This window comes from Rattus norvegicus, chromosome 16 (assembly GCF_036323735.1).
Source record: "Rattus norvegicus strain BN/NHsdMcwi chromosome 16, GRCr8, whole genome shotgun sequence".
Taxonomy (NCBI): Eukaryota; Metazoa; Chordata; class Mammalia; order Rodentia; family Muridae; genus Rattus; species Rattus norvegicus.
The window spans coordinates 18,877,135-18,891,138 of record NC_086034.1 but is presented as its reverse complement, the minus strand read 5'-3'; the positions used below and the strand labels follow the sequence as shown (position 1 = coordinate 18,891,138).

Below are 14,004 nucleotides of genomic sequence, written 5' to 3'. Positions count from 1 at the left end.
AGCTGGGAGGTGATAGTGGAGCACGCCTTTGATCCTAGCACTCAGGAGGCAAAGGCTGGTGGATCTCTATTAGCTCGAGGCCAGCCTGGTCTACAGTGAGTTCTAGGATAGCCAAGACTATACAGAGAACCCCTGTCTCACAACTGCACACACGCACACACGCAGGTATGCACGCACCACATGCATTTGCATTAAGGTAACACAAGCAATAGGGGCCTTTCAAATTTGGTATGGAGCTGTGCATTTGGAGGGTGGGTTCACTGTGTCTGCAGTCAGGCTGGAAGAGTGCAAGCTGTCCTGCTAGCTGCTCTTGCAGTTGGACAAGCTTTACCTTCATGGATGTCGCAGGTCAGTGCAGCTGCACTGGCCAGGTGGGAAGCCTGAGTGACAGACAGCCAAGATAAAGGTGTCTCCAGAGCCCAGAGGCTGGGCTGAGCTCTTGCCTTGATCAAGTGACCATCCTCTTTTATGCCAGAAGATGCCAAAGAGGAAGGTGCCCATGTGTCTCTGCTATGCAGGTTGCATGTTGTAAGTGGTGTATGCCATCTGTGAGGGGTGAGTGTGGTTCCTGCTGTAGCTTCCCCATGCCAAGGGTCACAGTGATACCCCTTCTCCCTACAGCACATCTCCATACCCCAGCCCGACTGCCCCGAGGAGGTGCGGGCCTTCTCCTTCTACCTCTCCAATATTGGCCGTGACAGCCCTCAGGGCAGCTTTGATTGCATCCAACAATATGTATCCAGGTAAGGCTACCTGGCCTCAGGCCCCCAGGGAGCCCCAAACCACCTCTCTGCTGCCTCTCCTGCAGTATCCTAGGTTGGCATGGCATGGCTCCAGTGGCACCTGATGGTGACACTTCCTCTTGTTTTGCAGCCATGGGGATGTACACCTGGACTGCCTGGGCAGCATCCAGGACAAGGTTACAGTATGCGCCACTGATGACTCCTACCAGAAGGCACGACAGAGCATGGCACAGGCAGAAGAGGAGACTCGGAGCCGAAGCGCCATCGTCATTAAAGCTGGAGGCAGATACATGGGTGAGCGGCAAGCAGCATGCACCCTGGCAGGGTGTGTCTGTCCAGCCTCGGAGGTGGGAGCTGTGGCTGCGGGCGACATGTGAGCCCCAATCGAGACAAGGCCCTGGCTCAGCCACCCTCTCCCAGCTTTTGGCTTTGCTGCCCTTCATCAAAGAGGAACAGGAACACGAGGTTGGGGGTGGGGGTGTTCAGGGCACTGCAGGTGTTCTCTATAGGCCACTGTGGCCACAACTGCAGGCTGTGAACTGAGTAAACTCTGGTAACGGGGACAATCCATCAATCAAGTGTTCCCAGGGGGAGGAAAGGGGCCTGTCTTTAAAATTGTTTTGATTTTGTGTGTGTGTGTGTGTGTGTGTGTGTGTGTGTGTGTGTGTGTGTGTGTATACTTTTTTTTTTTTTTTTGAGACAGGGTTTCTCTGTGTAGCCCGGCCTGTCCTGGAACTCACAGAGATCTGCCTGCCTCTTCGTAGAATATGTTTTCAAGGCTGACCACTATGCGTTGAATGATTGCCCCATGGAGGACTCTTTCTCAGGAGTTCATCAATTCTCAGCTTCCTGTAATTCTTTGTGTAGGGTTAAGGCCTTCTGGTCTTTCCCTGTCTACTTTAGCATGTCTAGTGAGTTTGAAGCCAGCCTGGTCCACTGAGACTCACTCTGGGGGGTGGGAAGTAGGGGCTGGAGAGATGGCTCAGCAGACGACCTACGTTTGGTTTGAGATACCCAAGTGACCACTCACAACTGTAACTAGTTGCAGGAGATCCAGTGCCCTCTCTTGGCCTCCTTACACACATGTGCAGAGACATAGCAAACATGCAAAGTGCTCATACATATAAAATAAAGAGTGGGAATTTCACACTGCTCCTGCCCTGCACCACATGCTTATGTGGGCATTCAGTAGTTAGACATGGCTAGACCTTACCACAGGCACTGCCATGGCACTGGTATTAGGGCCTTGTGCTGTCCCTGGTGACAGAGGCTTTCTCAAAGCCAAATGGGGTACGCACACATGTGAATGAATCTGTGGTTAGCAACCTCATTTTGTCACACCTTGTTGGGTACCATGGTGACTTCTAAGACTATCAAATATAATAAATAGGCACACCTGCTGTCTCAGCACTCAGGGGGCCAAGGCAGGATGATGGTGAATCAAGATAGCCTAGGCTATATAAAGAGACCTGTCTTAAACCACCCAAACCTTCATAGCCTTGGACGTACTCACCCCTACCCAGAGTGTCTCATTGGCCCCAGTCCACCCCTCTGACCTGAGGCCAGGCACATCATTCTGAAGCAGATGTGAAGGGAAGTATTGGTACTGGAGGGAATCCTCCTGGACCAAGGCCTCCAGGTTCCCACCTTGCTCTGTCCTGAATAGCTGTTCAAAATGGCCTCCTGATGATTACAGCTGCCACAAAGCACTGGGTGAGACCGTAAGACACCCAGGTCTCTCTGCAGCACAGTCGAGGCACTGTGACTCATGCTACCTCAAACGTTGCAGAAGCAAGCCGAGGTAGAATCCTGCCTGAGGGCACCTATGCTTCAGGCCAGGCTCGGATTTTGCATGCAAGGGTCTACATGTGGTGGTTGGTGTTCCATGTTCCTCAGGCCCTGCCTGTGACTGTGTCAGCCCCTAATACCTTCTGCCTGTGGGCTGTGGCAAGATGCCCACACATTCACAGTTTCTCATCTCTCCCCACCTCTCTCCTACTGCCTACTGCTTGTGTACTGTAGACCACTGATGCTGTTCCTATGGCATGGGATGTGGTTGCTTCTGTGTCCTGATCCAGGCTCTCATTTCAGGGAAAAAGGTTCAGTTTCGGAAGCCAGCGCCAGGGGCAGCTGATGCAGTGCCCTCCCGGAAACGTGCCACCCCCATTAACCTGGCAAGTGCCATCAGAAAGAGCAGTGGGGGTGGAGCCAGCAGTGTGGTACAGAGGCCCTTCCGAGATCGGGTGCTGCACCTCCTGGCCCTGAGGCCCTACAGGAAGGCTGAGCTGCTGCTGCGGTTGCAGAAGGATGGGCTGACACAGGCAGACAAGGACACCCTGGACAGCCTGCTGCAGCAGGTGGGTACAGACCAGCCTGACCTCATGTGTTGCAAAATGCTTCTCCAGGCTTCCCAGCTTCATGGCAGCCTCAGGCTTATCCTCTTGAGGTCTTCAATGCCTCACCCCCCTAGTGGGGTGATACCCGCAGACCTACATGGTACACAAACTTGGCCAGTGGCCATTACCTGGAGACTTGCTAAGAGCCTGTGTCTGTGGCTCGTTGTTAGCCCTGCACTGCACATCTGGGCCATGTCTTCTTGCTCTCTCTCTACCCTGAAGACATCTTGGGGCTCTGAAAAGTGAGCACTCATGCTGAGACGTCATGCCCTGGCTGAAGGGTGGTGAGCTTGCTCAGTGCAAAAGAAACTTGCGGTCTGGTGACCTGAGTTCAGTCAGCAAAAAGTGTTGCTGGAGAGATGGAGCACTGGCTGCTCTTATAGACAGACATGCATGGTGGTAGCCCACATCTTTAATCCCAGCCCTTGGGAGGCAGAGGCAGCCCGATCTCTTGAGTTCAAGGTCAGCCTGGTCTACAGAGTAAGTTCCAGAACAGCCAGGGCTACACAGAGAAACCCTGTCTCAAAAATAAACAAAATGGGGGCTGGAGAGATGGCTCAGCGGTTAAGAGCACCCGACTGTTCCTCCAGAGGTCATGAGTTCAATTCCCAGCAACCACATGGTGGCTCACAACCATCTGTAAAGAGATCAGATGCTCTCTTCTGGTATGTCTGAAGACAGCTACAGTGTACTTATATATAATAAATGAATAAATCTTTAAGAAAAAAATAAATAAAATGCCAGTACCGGCTAGGTTTTGGGGATAGCATAGAGGTAGATTGGGGTGGCCCCTGTGCTCTGGTGTCAACATAATATCAAGTATCAGAGAAACTCTGGAATCAGGAGAGACCATGGTTAGGCTCTGCCTCAGGCCATGAAGTACATGAGTGCAGTGGTCTATGGAGCCAGAGGCATCTGAGGCTCTCTGTGCAGCTCCCAGGACCTCTGATCAGCCATGCTAGGGCTGACCTTGACCAGTCCTATTAACCTGGCATTCTTGAGTGTGTGATTCATCTTTGGGGGCAGCAGGACCCCACAGATTATGAAAATGGGCCTATCTTGAGCATGGGTCACCAGGTCTGGTCAGGTCTTTGCAATCTCCACAGTTCATCTGAGTCCCTGAGCATTTGCAGGGAGGAGCCATAGCTTTCATGACTATGCCTTCAATGTAGGAGGGCGGCCCAGGGCGTTAGAGGCACCAGGGGAGCGGAAACCTGCCCTAGGGTGAGATGCCTTAGGTAGTGTTGGTCAGTGGAACCACACACCATCGTGGAAGTCTCCAGATGGGAGTAAGTGTTGCTGCTTGGAGTAGCCATGAGTGAAGGGCAGTAACCATTAAAGTCCCAGTGCTGTCGGGAAGTAGACTATTAGTAGGTAAAAGGTTCTGCCAGGTTGGCATGCTGGCATCATGCTGACATACCTGTGGTCCCAGCATCCTCAGACAAGAAATTCTGAGTCCAAGGCCAGCCTGGGCTATAAGGCAAGGCTATGTCTTCAAAGCCCATTAAATATAATTCATTCCTCTCAGTTCTTACAGGTTGTGACTTCGGCACAGTTGAATGGCCGATGTGTGCATGTGCTGTACTCTGGCACCTAGCAAGGCCAGCACAGACATTGCCTTGGTCCCTTCAAGGCCTCTCATCAGATTCTTTGAGCCTGAGAGACAGCCTGAGATGAAGTAGCTCTGTGGCGGGGAGAGAGGACTGGCTGGCGGGTGGCCAGTGTTGAAAGGGTGGGGACTGGGGGGGACTGTGAGCATATGGATGACATGCTGTACCTCATCAGGACTTTCTGGGCCTTCAGCAACTCAACTGAAGGGAATGTGAGGTGGTGTGGCATGAGTCCACCGCCACCACTACCCTGCGGAGTCCCATGCTCCCCAAGCACTCATCCCTCACCCCCAGCCCTGCTGCCTCCCCGCAGTGACAGTCAGTAAGAACTGGGTGTGTTGCAGGTGGCCAGTGTGAACCCCAAGGACGGCACGTGCACACTGCAGGACTGCATGTACAAAAACGTGCAGAAGGACTGGCCCGGCTACTCTGAGGGTGACCAGCAGCTGCTGAAGCGTGTGCTCATGCGGTAAGTCACGTACTGGGGGCAGCACGCTGACCTACGCGCTCTAGCCTCAGCCTGCCAGATGGCTCACGATTATGGCTGTCCCCAACCAACTATGCAGCCTCCTCTGGGCCAGGGTGTCCCCTCCATGTCCCACTTCGTGGCTTCCTATGAGCCTCTGGAGCCCACAGTGTGTGAGGTAGACTCCAAAGGAGCAGCACTCTCTTCCCCTGGTGCTGGTGCTGGTGCTGGTTCTTGAGTGATTTCTCTCTGAGAGATTGCTATGGATTCTCCAAGTTTGGGGATACCACTGCACTCTGGGCTCATCTCCAACCTGTGCCTCGGCTGGTGCCTGGGGGTCCAAGTGCTCGGAGGGGGCACTTCTTAGCAGAAGCCTAGGCTTGCCACCCCGCACACTTCCTGGCAATAAAGACAGCTTACTTGCTCGTCTTTTTCTGTTTTCTTTTTTCCTGACGGGGTTTCTCTGTGTAGCCCTGGTTGTCCTAGAACTCATTTTGTAAACCAGGCTGGCTTCTAACTCAGAGATCGGCCTGTCTCTGCCTTCTGAGTGCTGGGATCAAGGGTGTGTGTTTCCATGCCTGGCTTCCTTGTGAGTCGGTGTCTTACAGAGCGGTACAGGCCTTATCCTGCCCATCTTTTTTCTCCACCCTCCCGTAGTGCTAGGCTGACAAGCGCGTGCCCTGTGTTCAGGGCCACCTACACCCAAGTGCTGAAGGTGTCCACATAAGGCCTGTCACTGCCCCACAAGCAAGGGTGTACAGGGCCAGCATGCCTGGGCCAGTTGCCACCACCGAGGCTATGCCCCTGTTTTGTGTGGTGAGCCGTTGTGTGCTCTGTGCCAGATCACAGTGGGAGTGAGGGTGACATGGGAGCGTGGCAGGACCACACACAAGGTCACAGGATGGCCTTTGTGCTGGTGGGATCCTGATGTGCTGCAGGCAAGGTATGTGTTCGTATCTGGCCTGTAGTCTCCATCTCATTGTCAAGCCCAGACCCTAACTGCATGCACCTCAGCATGCCAAACAGGGGGTCCTCCCTGAGCCCCAACATGGGCTCTGCTCGGCAGCTGCCCTGTGCACAGCCCAGCTTTGGTCCTGAGAACCTGGCCCTCTCTGTGCAGACATAGTCCCCGAGGCACAGTGGCAATGCCACCATAGTGCCTCTACCACTCCTCTGCAGGAAGCTGTGTCAGCCACAGAGTGCCACCACAGACTCCAGCCCGCCCAGGGAGCACAGGGGTTCCGCCTCACCTTCTCAGGTACCTGCCTAGGGGTGGTTGAGTGTGGGATCCTCACTGGTGCCGCACAGCCCTTTTTAGCTAATGTCCACTGCCTGAGCCACACTCCCTTGGGGGACTTGCTGTCTTTGGGGGCGGGAGTATCTCTCTGGGTATCCGTGTGCCTCAGGCACCTCCACTGTCCATTCGAGGCAGTCTTCTCTGTCTGGGTGCTTGTGTGTGGCCCGCTCTGTGTGTGGGCACCCCCGTGTGGCCACAGCAGGTCCTGCAGGTGGCTACTAGTTCCCACATACTTCTCTGCTCAGCTTAGTCCCCTTGGCTTTTCAGAAACGGTCACAGCAGACAGACTTCATTGATCCCCTGGCCAGCAAGAAGCCCCGGATCTCACATTTCACACAGCGAGCACAACCCATCCTCAATGGAAGACTGGGTGCCCCCAATGGCCATGAGACTCTGCTGCCCGCTCCAGTACCCACCCCATCAGACACCCTCAGCTCTAGCCATCTGCCCCCACGGCTGGAGCCGCCACGGACCCACGACCCCCTGGCTGATGTCAGTAATGACCTGGGCCACAGTACCCAGGACTATAAGCACCAGGAGGCCACCCCAGCTCCAGCCTCCCGCCTCGGTCTTCCCCTGCTGACGGACTTTCCTCAGGCTGAACAACCTGCTAGCTCCTCACATGTCCATAGCCGACCCAAGAAGAAGTCCAAGAAGCACAAAGACAAGGAGCGGCCCCCTGAAGAAAGGCCCCCCGCCCCACAGCCTGACTCATCCACTGCCCCTGCACTGCCCACAGATGCCCCAGGTCAGTGCCACTTGGTTTTCTCCTCTGGTATGTGGGGTATGAGACCACCACTGGGATCAGGACTTGGGGCCATCGTGGCAGGCCACCAGCCTACCCAGTGCTTGGGGCTAGGAGCTGAAGGACCCAGACAGAGGAAACATGGAAAGCAACGCTTCCTGAGCGTACTGAGATGCCCTGAGCCAGAGAGGCCGAGAGAGTCGAGAGAAAAACTGCATGCAGGGATATATCCAGGCCAAGGCACACTAAGTCCGGGGAGCAAAGGTTGCTGGGACTGGCAGACACTCTGAGAAGGGAGTCAGTCCAAGGAATCTCTGTGTATCAGAAGCCTTGAGAGCGGCTCCTCTGTCCATAGTTTAGTGAGAGCATGGGTCCAGTGTCCCAGCCCTGTGCTCCTGACACCTGTCTCAGTCAGGGTTTACTGCTGTGAAGAGACACTATGACCAAGGCAACTCCTTTTTTTTTTTTTTATGAGTATTTATTTATTTTTGTTAGTTTTGCAATTTTCCATCTCTCCCACAAAAATGACTTAGAAAGTATGACAGAATATATGTAAAATGGGAATACCCCAGAAACTCTAAAATTTTATCCAGATTTATACTGTACTACTTTAAGATTTGACTAGATATATTGATTGTTAGCCATTACAATCTGAAATTAAAATAAAGCATAAAATATAACATTTTCAATTACATATCATAGGGAAGAACACTATTTGTAAATATTTGATTATGCGACTAAGTTTTATGACTAAACAACCAAGGCAACTCTTATAAGGACGCCATTTAATTGGTGCTGGCTTACAGGTTCAGAGGTTTAGTCCATTATCATCAAGGCAGGAGCATGGCAGCACCCAGGCAGGCCTGGTGCAGGAGGAGCTGAGAGCTCTACATCTTCATCTGAAGGCTGCTAGCAGAACACTGCCTTCCAGGCAGCTAGGATGAGGGTCTTAAGCCCACACTCAGAGTGACACACCACTCCAACAAGGCCACACCTCCTAATAGTGCCACTCAGCGGGGCAAGCATGTACAAACCATCACATTCCACTCCCTGGCCCCCATAGGCTTGATCAAATACAGGAGTCCATGGAGGCCATACCTAAACATAGCATAATGCAAAATACATTTAGTCCAACTTCCAAAGTCCAAACTGTAGCAGTCTCAACAATGTTAAAAGCCCCAAGTTGAAGGTCTCTTCTGAGATTCCACCCTATCACTTAACTCTAATCCTCGAATCAAGACAGGAAACTAGGTGGGCAAACTCCAAACTCTGAATCTCCATGGCTGATGGAAAAGTGGTCTTCAAATCTTCAATTCCTTTTCATCTTTTCTCTTGGGCCGGTTCCACTCCCTGTTAGCAGGTTTCCTCAGTAGATAGCCCATGGCTCTGGCATCTTAAAAATCTTGGGGTCTCCAAGGCAGCTTCAATGTTACAGCTTCTTGTTTCAATGTCTGGGATCCACACAGGATCCTCCAAAGTGCTGGCTTCACTTCTCCAGCTCTGCCCTCTGTGACAGTTTAACTTCAGGCTGACCCACTCCACTGCCTCAGCTGTTCCTGATGGTCATCCCATGGACTGGCCTCTCCAATGTACTGGGGTCTTTCTGCTGCAGCCAGGCTTCACCAATAGCTTCTCACAGGCTCTCTTCATGGTGCCAAGCCTCAACTCCTTTGCAATGACCCCTTCAGTCCTGGGCTGTCAGCTGCAACTGAGGCTGCACCTTCACCAGTGGCCTTCCATGGCCTCTCACAGTGCCCAGCCTCAGCTGCTCTTCATGACCCCTTCATGCCTTAAAACCAGTACCACATGGGTGACTCTTACAAGTCCAGCTGCAGCATGAGGTACAACCTTGGCTATCTCTGGAACACAACTTCTTTGTGCTCTCAGAAAAGACTTCCCAGATTATTTCACCCCAGTGATGCTGGTCTCCTCTTAATCACTGCTAACTTCTTAGCTCCAGCTGACCAGCATCAATTGTCCCAGGAGTCCCTTCTATTCTCGTCTCTAAAGCCAGAGCCAAATGGCTGAAGCTGCTGAGTTCTGCTGTTTTTAGGAGCTGAAACATGGCCCGTGTATTCTATTACATTATCACCAGCTTCCTCTTTTCTAACTCCTTCCCTGCCTAAGCTTGGCTGTCCTGGATCTTGCTCTGTAGATTGACCTTGAGCTCAGAGATCTGCATTCCTGTCTCCTGGGATTTTACCACCATGCCTGGATCTAAACTTAGTTGGACAGGATCTTGCCCCAAAGTCCCATTCCCTTAATCTGTTATCTCTTAGAACACAGGATTCAGTTCCATTCTTCTTCCTACTGCCCCTTTAATATTTAAACCATATATTTTATTTTTCCTTTCTAAGCTTGCTACACTTGTTCAAAATGCTATTCATGTGACTTAACCAGAGAATAAAGTCTCCACTGGGCATTTCTGAGACTTCCTTTGCAATTAACATAATCTCTTTACCTGAGGCTCAGGTACTCTTCAGAACAAGGGCAAAAAGCAGCCACATTCTTCACCAAAATACCACAAGAGTCTCTCCGCCATACTGAATTTTTTTTTCTCTCTGAAACCTCTTGAACCAGGTCTGCACAGTTCAAATCTCAGTAACAGTGTCACCCATATCCTTGCCAGGATGGCCCGCTATGCCCCATTTAAAGCATTCCACTGCTTTCCAGAGTCCCAGAACCCATCTTTTGTTCCAAACAAAAGCATGGTCAGGCCTGTCACAGCCACAGTACACTTCTGTGACAGATTACAGACACACCTGTGACAGATCCCAGACACAGATGGGTTCCAGGTGTCAGACTGGTAAATGGCCACCTGGCCCACATATGCTTAGGCCGGATGTTTCAGCCACAGGACATTCTTCCCTCCTTCCATCCAGGCCCAGCCCCTGGGATGATTCTGCTCATGGTCAGCAACTCCTCAGCAGAGCCCTGAGCCTCCCCCTCCCCCCCTGTCTCTGTACCTGAAGAACCATTCTTAGCTGGGTCAGCTCCATAGTGCAGGTTTCCCAACCCTTTTCAATCATTTGCATTGCTGGTGACAGGCCCGAGGCTCACACTCAGTGAGCACCTGCCACTGAGCCAGCAGCTTATAGACCAGCACGCTGAGTTGGTGCCCTGAAGCAGGAGTGGGTTAGGCTGAGAGGATCTGATTGGAACAGGGTGTGTGGGGACCTCAAAGCTACTGAATGAGGAAAGCAGCAAGTACCCCGTCTCCCTGGTAACCCGGGCTCAAGAGAACCAAATAAATGGGTTAAATGACGGGGAAGTTGCTCTACCTGGCAGGCAGCCCCAGCCCAAACCCTTCTTTTTAAAAGACATATTTATTTATTTTATGTATATGTATGAGTACACTGTAAATTCAGACACACCAGAAGAGGGCATCAGATCCCATTACGGATGGTTGTGAGCCACCATGTGGTTGCTGGGGATTGAACTCAGGACCTCTGGAAGAGCAGTCAGTGCTCTTAACCGCTGAGCCATCTCTCTAGCCCCCAGCCCAGACCCTTCTTATGCTCCAGCTGCTCCTAGTGCTACATTTGGTCAGGGAGGTTATGTAGATGAACCCTCCTGCAGTGTGTGCCGTGCAAAGGACAGGTTTGACTGGAGCCTCGGGTAAAAACCAGTGCCAGCAAGGTTTACAGTTCATCTGTTGTCAGAGGTCCCACCATTTTGCCCTTTTGTCTGGGTAGCTGGGGTTTGTGTCCAGCCTAGTGCCACTGTCCCACACAGTCAAACACTGTGAGTTCTGTGGGCCTGCCTAAAGGGCACTTGGATACAGCATAACTGGGCTATGTGGCTATGAGCTGGACAGTATATCCCCACTGTAACCAGCTGGTCTTGGTACATGGTCTACTGCTGGTGCCAACTTGTGACCGCCCAGCATAGCTCGCACCCTCAAACACTAGCCCTAGAATAACAATACATTGCTCTGCAGGTCTGAATGGAGACTGTGCCAGTGTCCCCACATCCACATCAGAGACTCCGGACTACTTGCTGTGAGTGTCTTACCTAGGCTGTGCCCCATTCCAGGCCCATCTAGGCCCTGCCTGAGCCAGGTACTGCCACCCACTATGGCCCCTGAGCCCCTGCAACCCTTCTTGTTCCTCAGGAAATACCCAGCCATCTCGTCATCAGAGCAGCGTCAGAGCTACAAGAATGACTTCAATGCTGAATACAGCGAGTACCGCAGTCTGCATGCTCGGATCGAGCAGATCACTCGCAGGTTCACACAGCTCGATGCACAGCTCAGACAGCTGAGCCAGGGCTCTGAGGAATACGAGGTATTGTAGGCCACTAGAGCTGGTAGTGACTCATGGACAGGGTTTGCCAATGAGCCCTGCAGTGGGGCCTAGGTCAGGGTCAGGATGTGTGGACAGGGTTGGGTGCTAACTTCAGGAGGATGTAGCACACAGGCTTCGAGGATGACCATTTCCCTTCCCCTAGCGTGGCTGCTTCAGTGTGTCTTCCCCCATGGTGTCCCCTGCTCTCCTGGAGCAATAGACAGGCCAGAATAATGGCAGGAAGGTTACCTGCGGCTATACTCTGTCTATCTAGCTGGTCACTTCCAGAGAGGGCTGGCACTTGGGGCTTCTCTAAGTGGGACATCACTAATTCTTGGCATTTCCCCCAGACAACCCGCGGACAGATTCTTCAGGAATATAGGAAAATCAAAAAGGTGCGTGAGGCAGAGTGGGTGGTGCTGAGAGGGAAGCTACTGACTTGGTGGATGTGTCTCACCTGCCCTTCCTTCTGTCGCAGACCAACACCAACTACAGCCGAGAGAAGCGGCGCTGTGAGTACCTGCACCGCAAGCTGGCGCACATTAAGAGGCTCATCGCAGAGTATGACCAGCGGCAGCTCCAGGCCTGGCCCTAGCAGACAGGCGGTCGCGAAGGCTCTGCCTGCCTTTTCTAGTTTTCTATGAACTCGGCCCTTTAGCTGCCGCAGAGACCGTCTATTTTTGTACCTTTTCTACTCCGTTCCGTGCCTCCTCCAAGGCCCACGCCTCAAAGTGTTAGAGCCCCAGGGAGAGTGAGCAGCGAGTGCCAGGCCCGGCTGCCTTCAGATCCCCGGCTGACAAGGTTGCTGCAGTTTCCTGGCTGTGCCCAAAGCCCTTACAGCGGCCTCCGCAGCATGTGCTCCTCAGTCCCCACACTGCCCTTCGTGTCACACTGTGGTTGTGTGGTCCCGTGCTGCTGGCCTTGTCTGTCCTTCCATTTGTTTGTCCTGGGATCACCTCCCGGCTGGGTTCCCACTTGGGGGGGGTGCTGAGGGTGGCACCTTGCTTGCCTTCTCCAGGGCGCAGGCCTGTGGCCCCCAATTGCTGCTTTCTTACTGTGCCTCGTCTCATACCCCCAATCCAAATCCAAGGGGCCATTGGTGTGCATGTATCTGTGGTGTGCGTATGCATGTGGCGTGAGTGGATTCTGAGCACATTCAGAGGGAAGCCATTTTGGGAAATGGTAGGGTCCATTGGGTCACTTGCTGCTACTCATAGCTGCAGGGCAGAGAGAGAATGTCAAACACAGAGGTCTATTTTTCTAAACCATGAGGGTGTCTCTGGGTGGCTTCCAAAGAGCCTGGCTGCCTGGAGGCCCCTGCCTGGCCCAGCCCCACCCCAGCCAGCCTAGCTCTAGTGCCCAGACCCTAGAGGAACCAAGCCTTTGTGTTTCAATAGAGGTTGGTTTCTAAATGGGGGCACGGCCAAGTTCTGCATGGTGCACTTCCCACACAACTACACTGCATAGGCTTAGGGTGGACCCCAGGTTGCCCATCTCCTGCCCTGAGAACTCCATCCAGGGCTGTTGGTTGAACTGGTCTGTTTGGGTTGTTTTGTTGTCTGTCTGATTTGGGAACAGCAGGGCCACACTCTAGGCCGCAGGTGGTGGCTGGCAGGTTGAGCATGGTCTAACTTATTGGCATTCTCCTGGCTTTTGAACTGTGCTGTGGAGAAAGTCTGCTTTGAGCCATGGAGTTGGTGTTTACAAAGTCTTCACTTTTGCCAAATACATTACAATTGACAGAAGAGGCGGTGCCTCCAGATCCTTTCTTAGAGTCTGTCTTCTGTACACCAAGCAGGTGAACCGCCAACTTTCAAAGTCTATAATAAATTTGATGGAATTGAACCTCGCTGTGGCTTGAGTATGTCACTGTAGGCTGTGGGGTGGCCCCAACTGAGAGCTTGACCCAGAGCCCCGTGTGGTCCCACCAGGCAGACTGAAGTAGTAAGGAGCTACTGCAGAGGGGCAAAGGCAGAGCAGGCACCCTGCAGCACCAAAGCTTCTGGGTGTGGAGCCAGGTGAGGTGGTGCCCTCTACTAGGAAGGATGGGACAGAAAGAAAGATTTCTTGAGCCTGACACCGTTTCTAAAAACAGTAGACCCGGGCTGGAGAAATGGCTCAGTGGTTAAACACTGACTGCTCTTCCAGAAGTCCTGAGTTCAAATCCCAGCAACCACACGGTGGCTCACAACCATCTGTAATGGGATCTGAAGTCCTCTTCTGATGTGTCTGAAGACTGCTACAGTGTACAAATCTTTAAAAGAAATAGACCCCAGCAAGAGGTACCTGTCTCTTAGAGCTGTCCAGCTAGCATGTAAGACCATAGAGGCCGAGAATGAGCACCATTGGCCCCTGATCCAAGCAGACAGCACCGGCTGGGCATGCATCCAAGGCAGCATGTTAGTTTTCAAAGGGAAAAGCCAAAGGCAGCCTGTGAGGGAGGGCCGGGCACAGTCAGCCT

General features: G+C 52.7%; 1 protein-coding gene across 2 annotated transcripts in view; it reads left to right on the top strand.

Annotated features, from left to right (window-relative positions):
• The window catches only part of Ell (elongation factor for RNA polymerase II), a 47,699-nt gene extending 34,311 nt beyond the window's left edge, over positions 1-13,388 (top strand). The window contains exons 3-12 of one of the 2 annotated variants that reach the window (NM_001107304.3): positions 622-743; positions 874-1,037; positions 2,835-3,100; positions 5,094-5,218; positions 6,395-6,473; positions 6,780-7,260; positions 11,198-11,258; positions 11,372-11,543; positions 11,894-11,938; positions 12,022-13,388. In NM_001107304.3, the coding sequence (NP_001100774.1) occupies positions 622-743; positions 874-1,037; positions 2,835-3,100; positions 5,094-5,218; positions 6,395-6,473; positions 6,780-7,260; positions 11,198-11,258; positions 11,372-11,543; positions 11,894-11,938; positions 12,022-12,138 (1,632 nt within the window). In that variant the 3' untranslated portion in view covers positions 12,139-13,388. Of the gene's footprint in view, positions 1-621; positions 744-873; positions 1,038-2,834; positions 3,101-5,093; positions 5,219-6,394; positions 6,474-6,779; positions 7,261-11,197; positions 11,259-11,371; positions 11,544-11,893; positions 11,939-12,021 lie in introns of those variants that run through there. The other variant, XM_063275375.1, reaches the window with a different exon arrangement.
• The last annotated feature ends 616 nt before the right edge of the window (positions 13,389-14,004 follow it).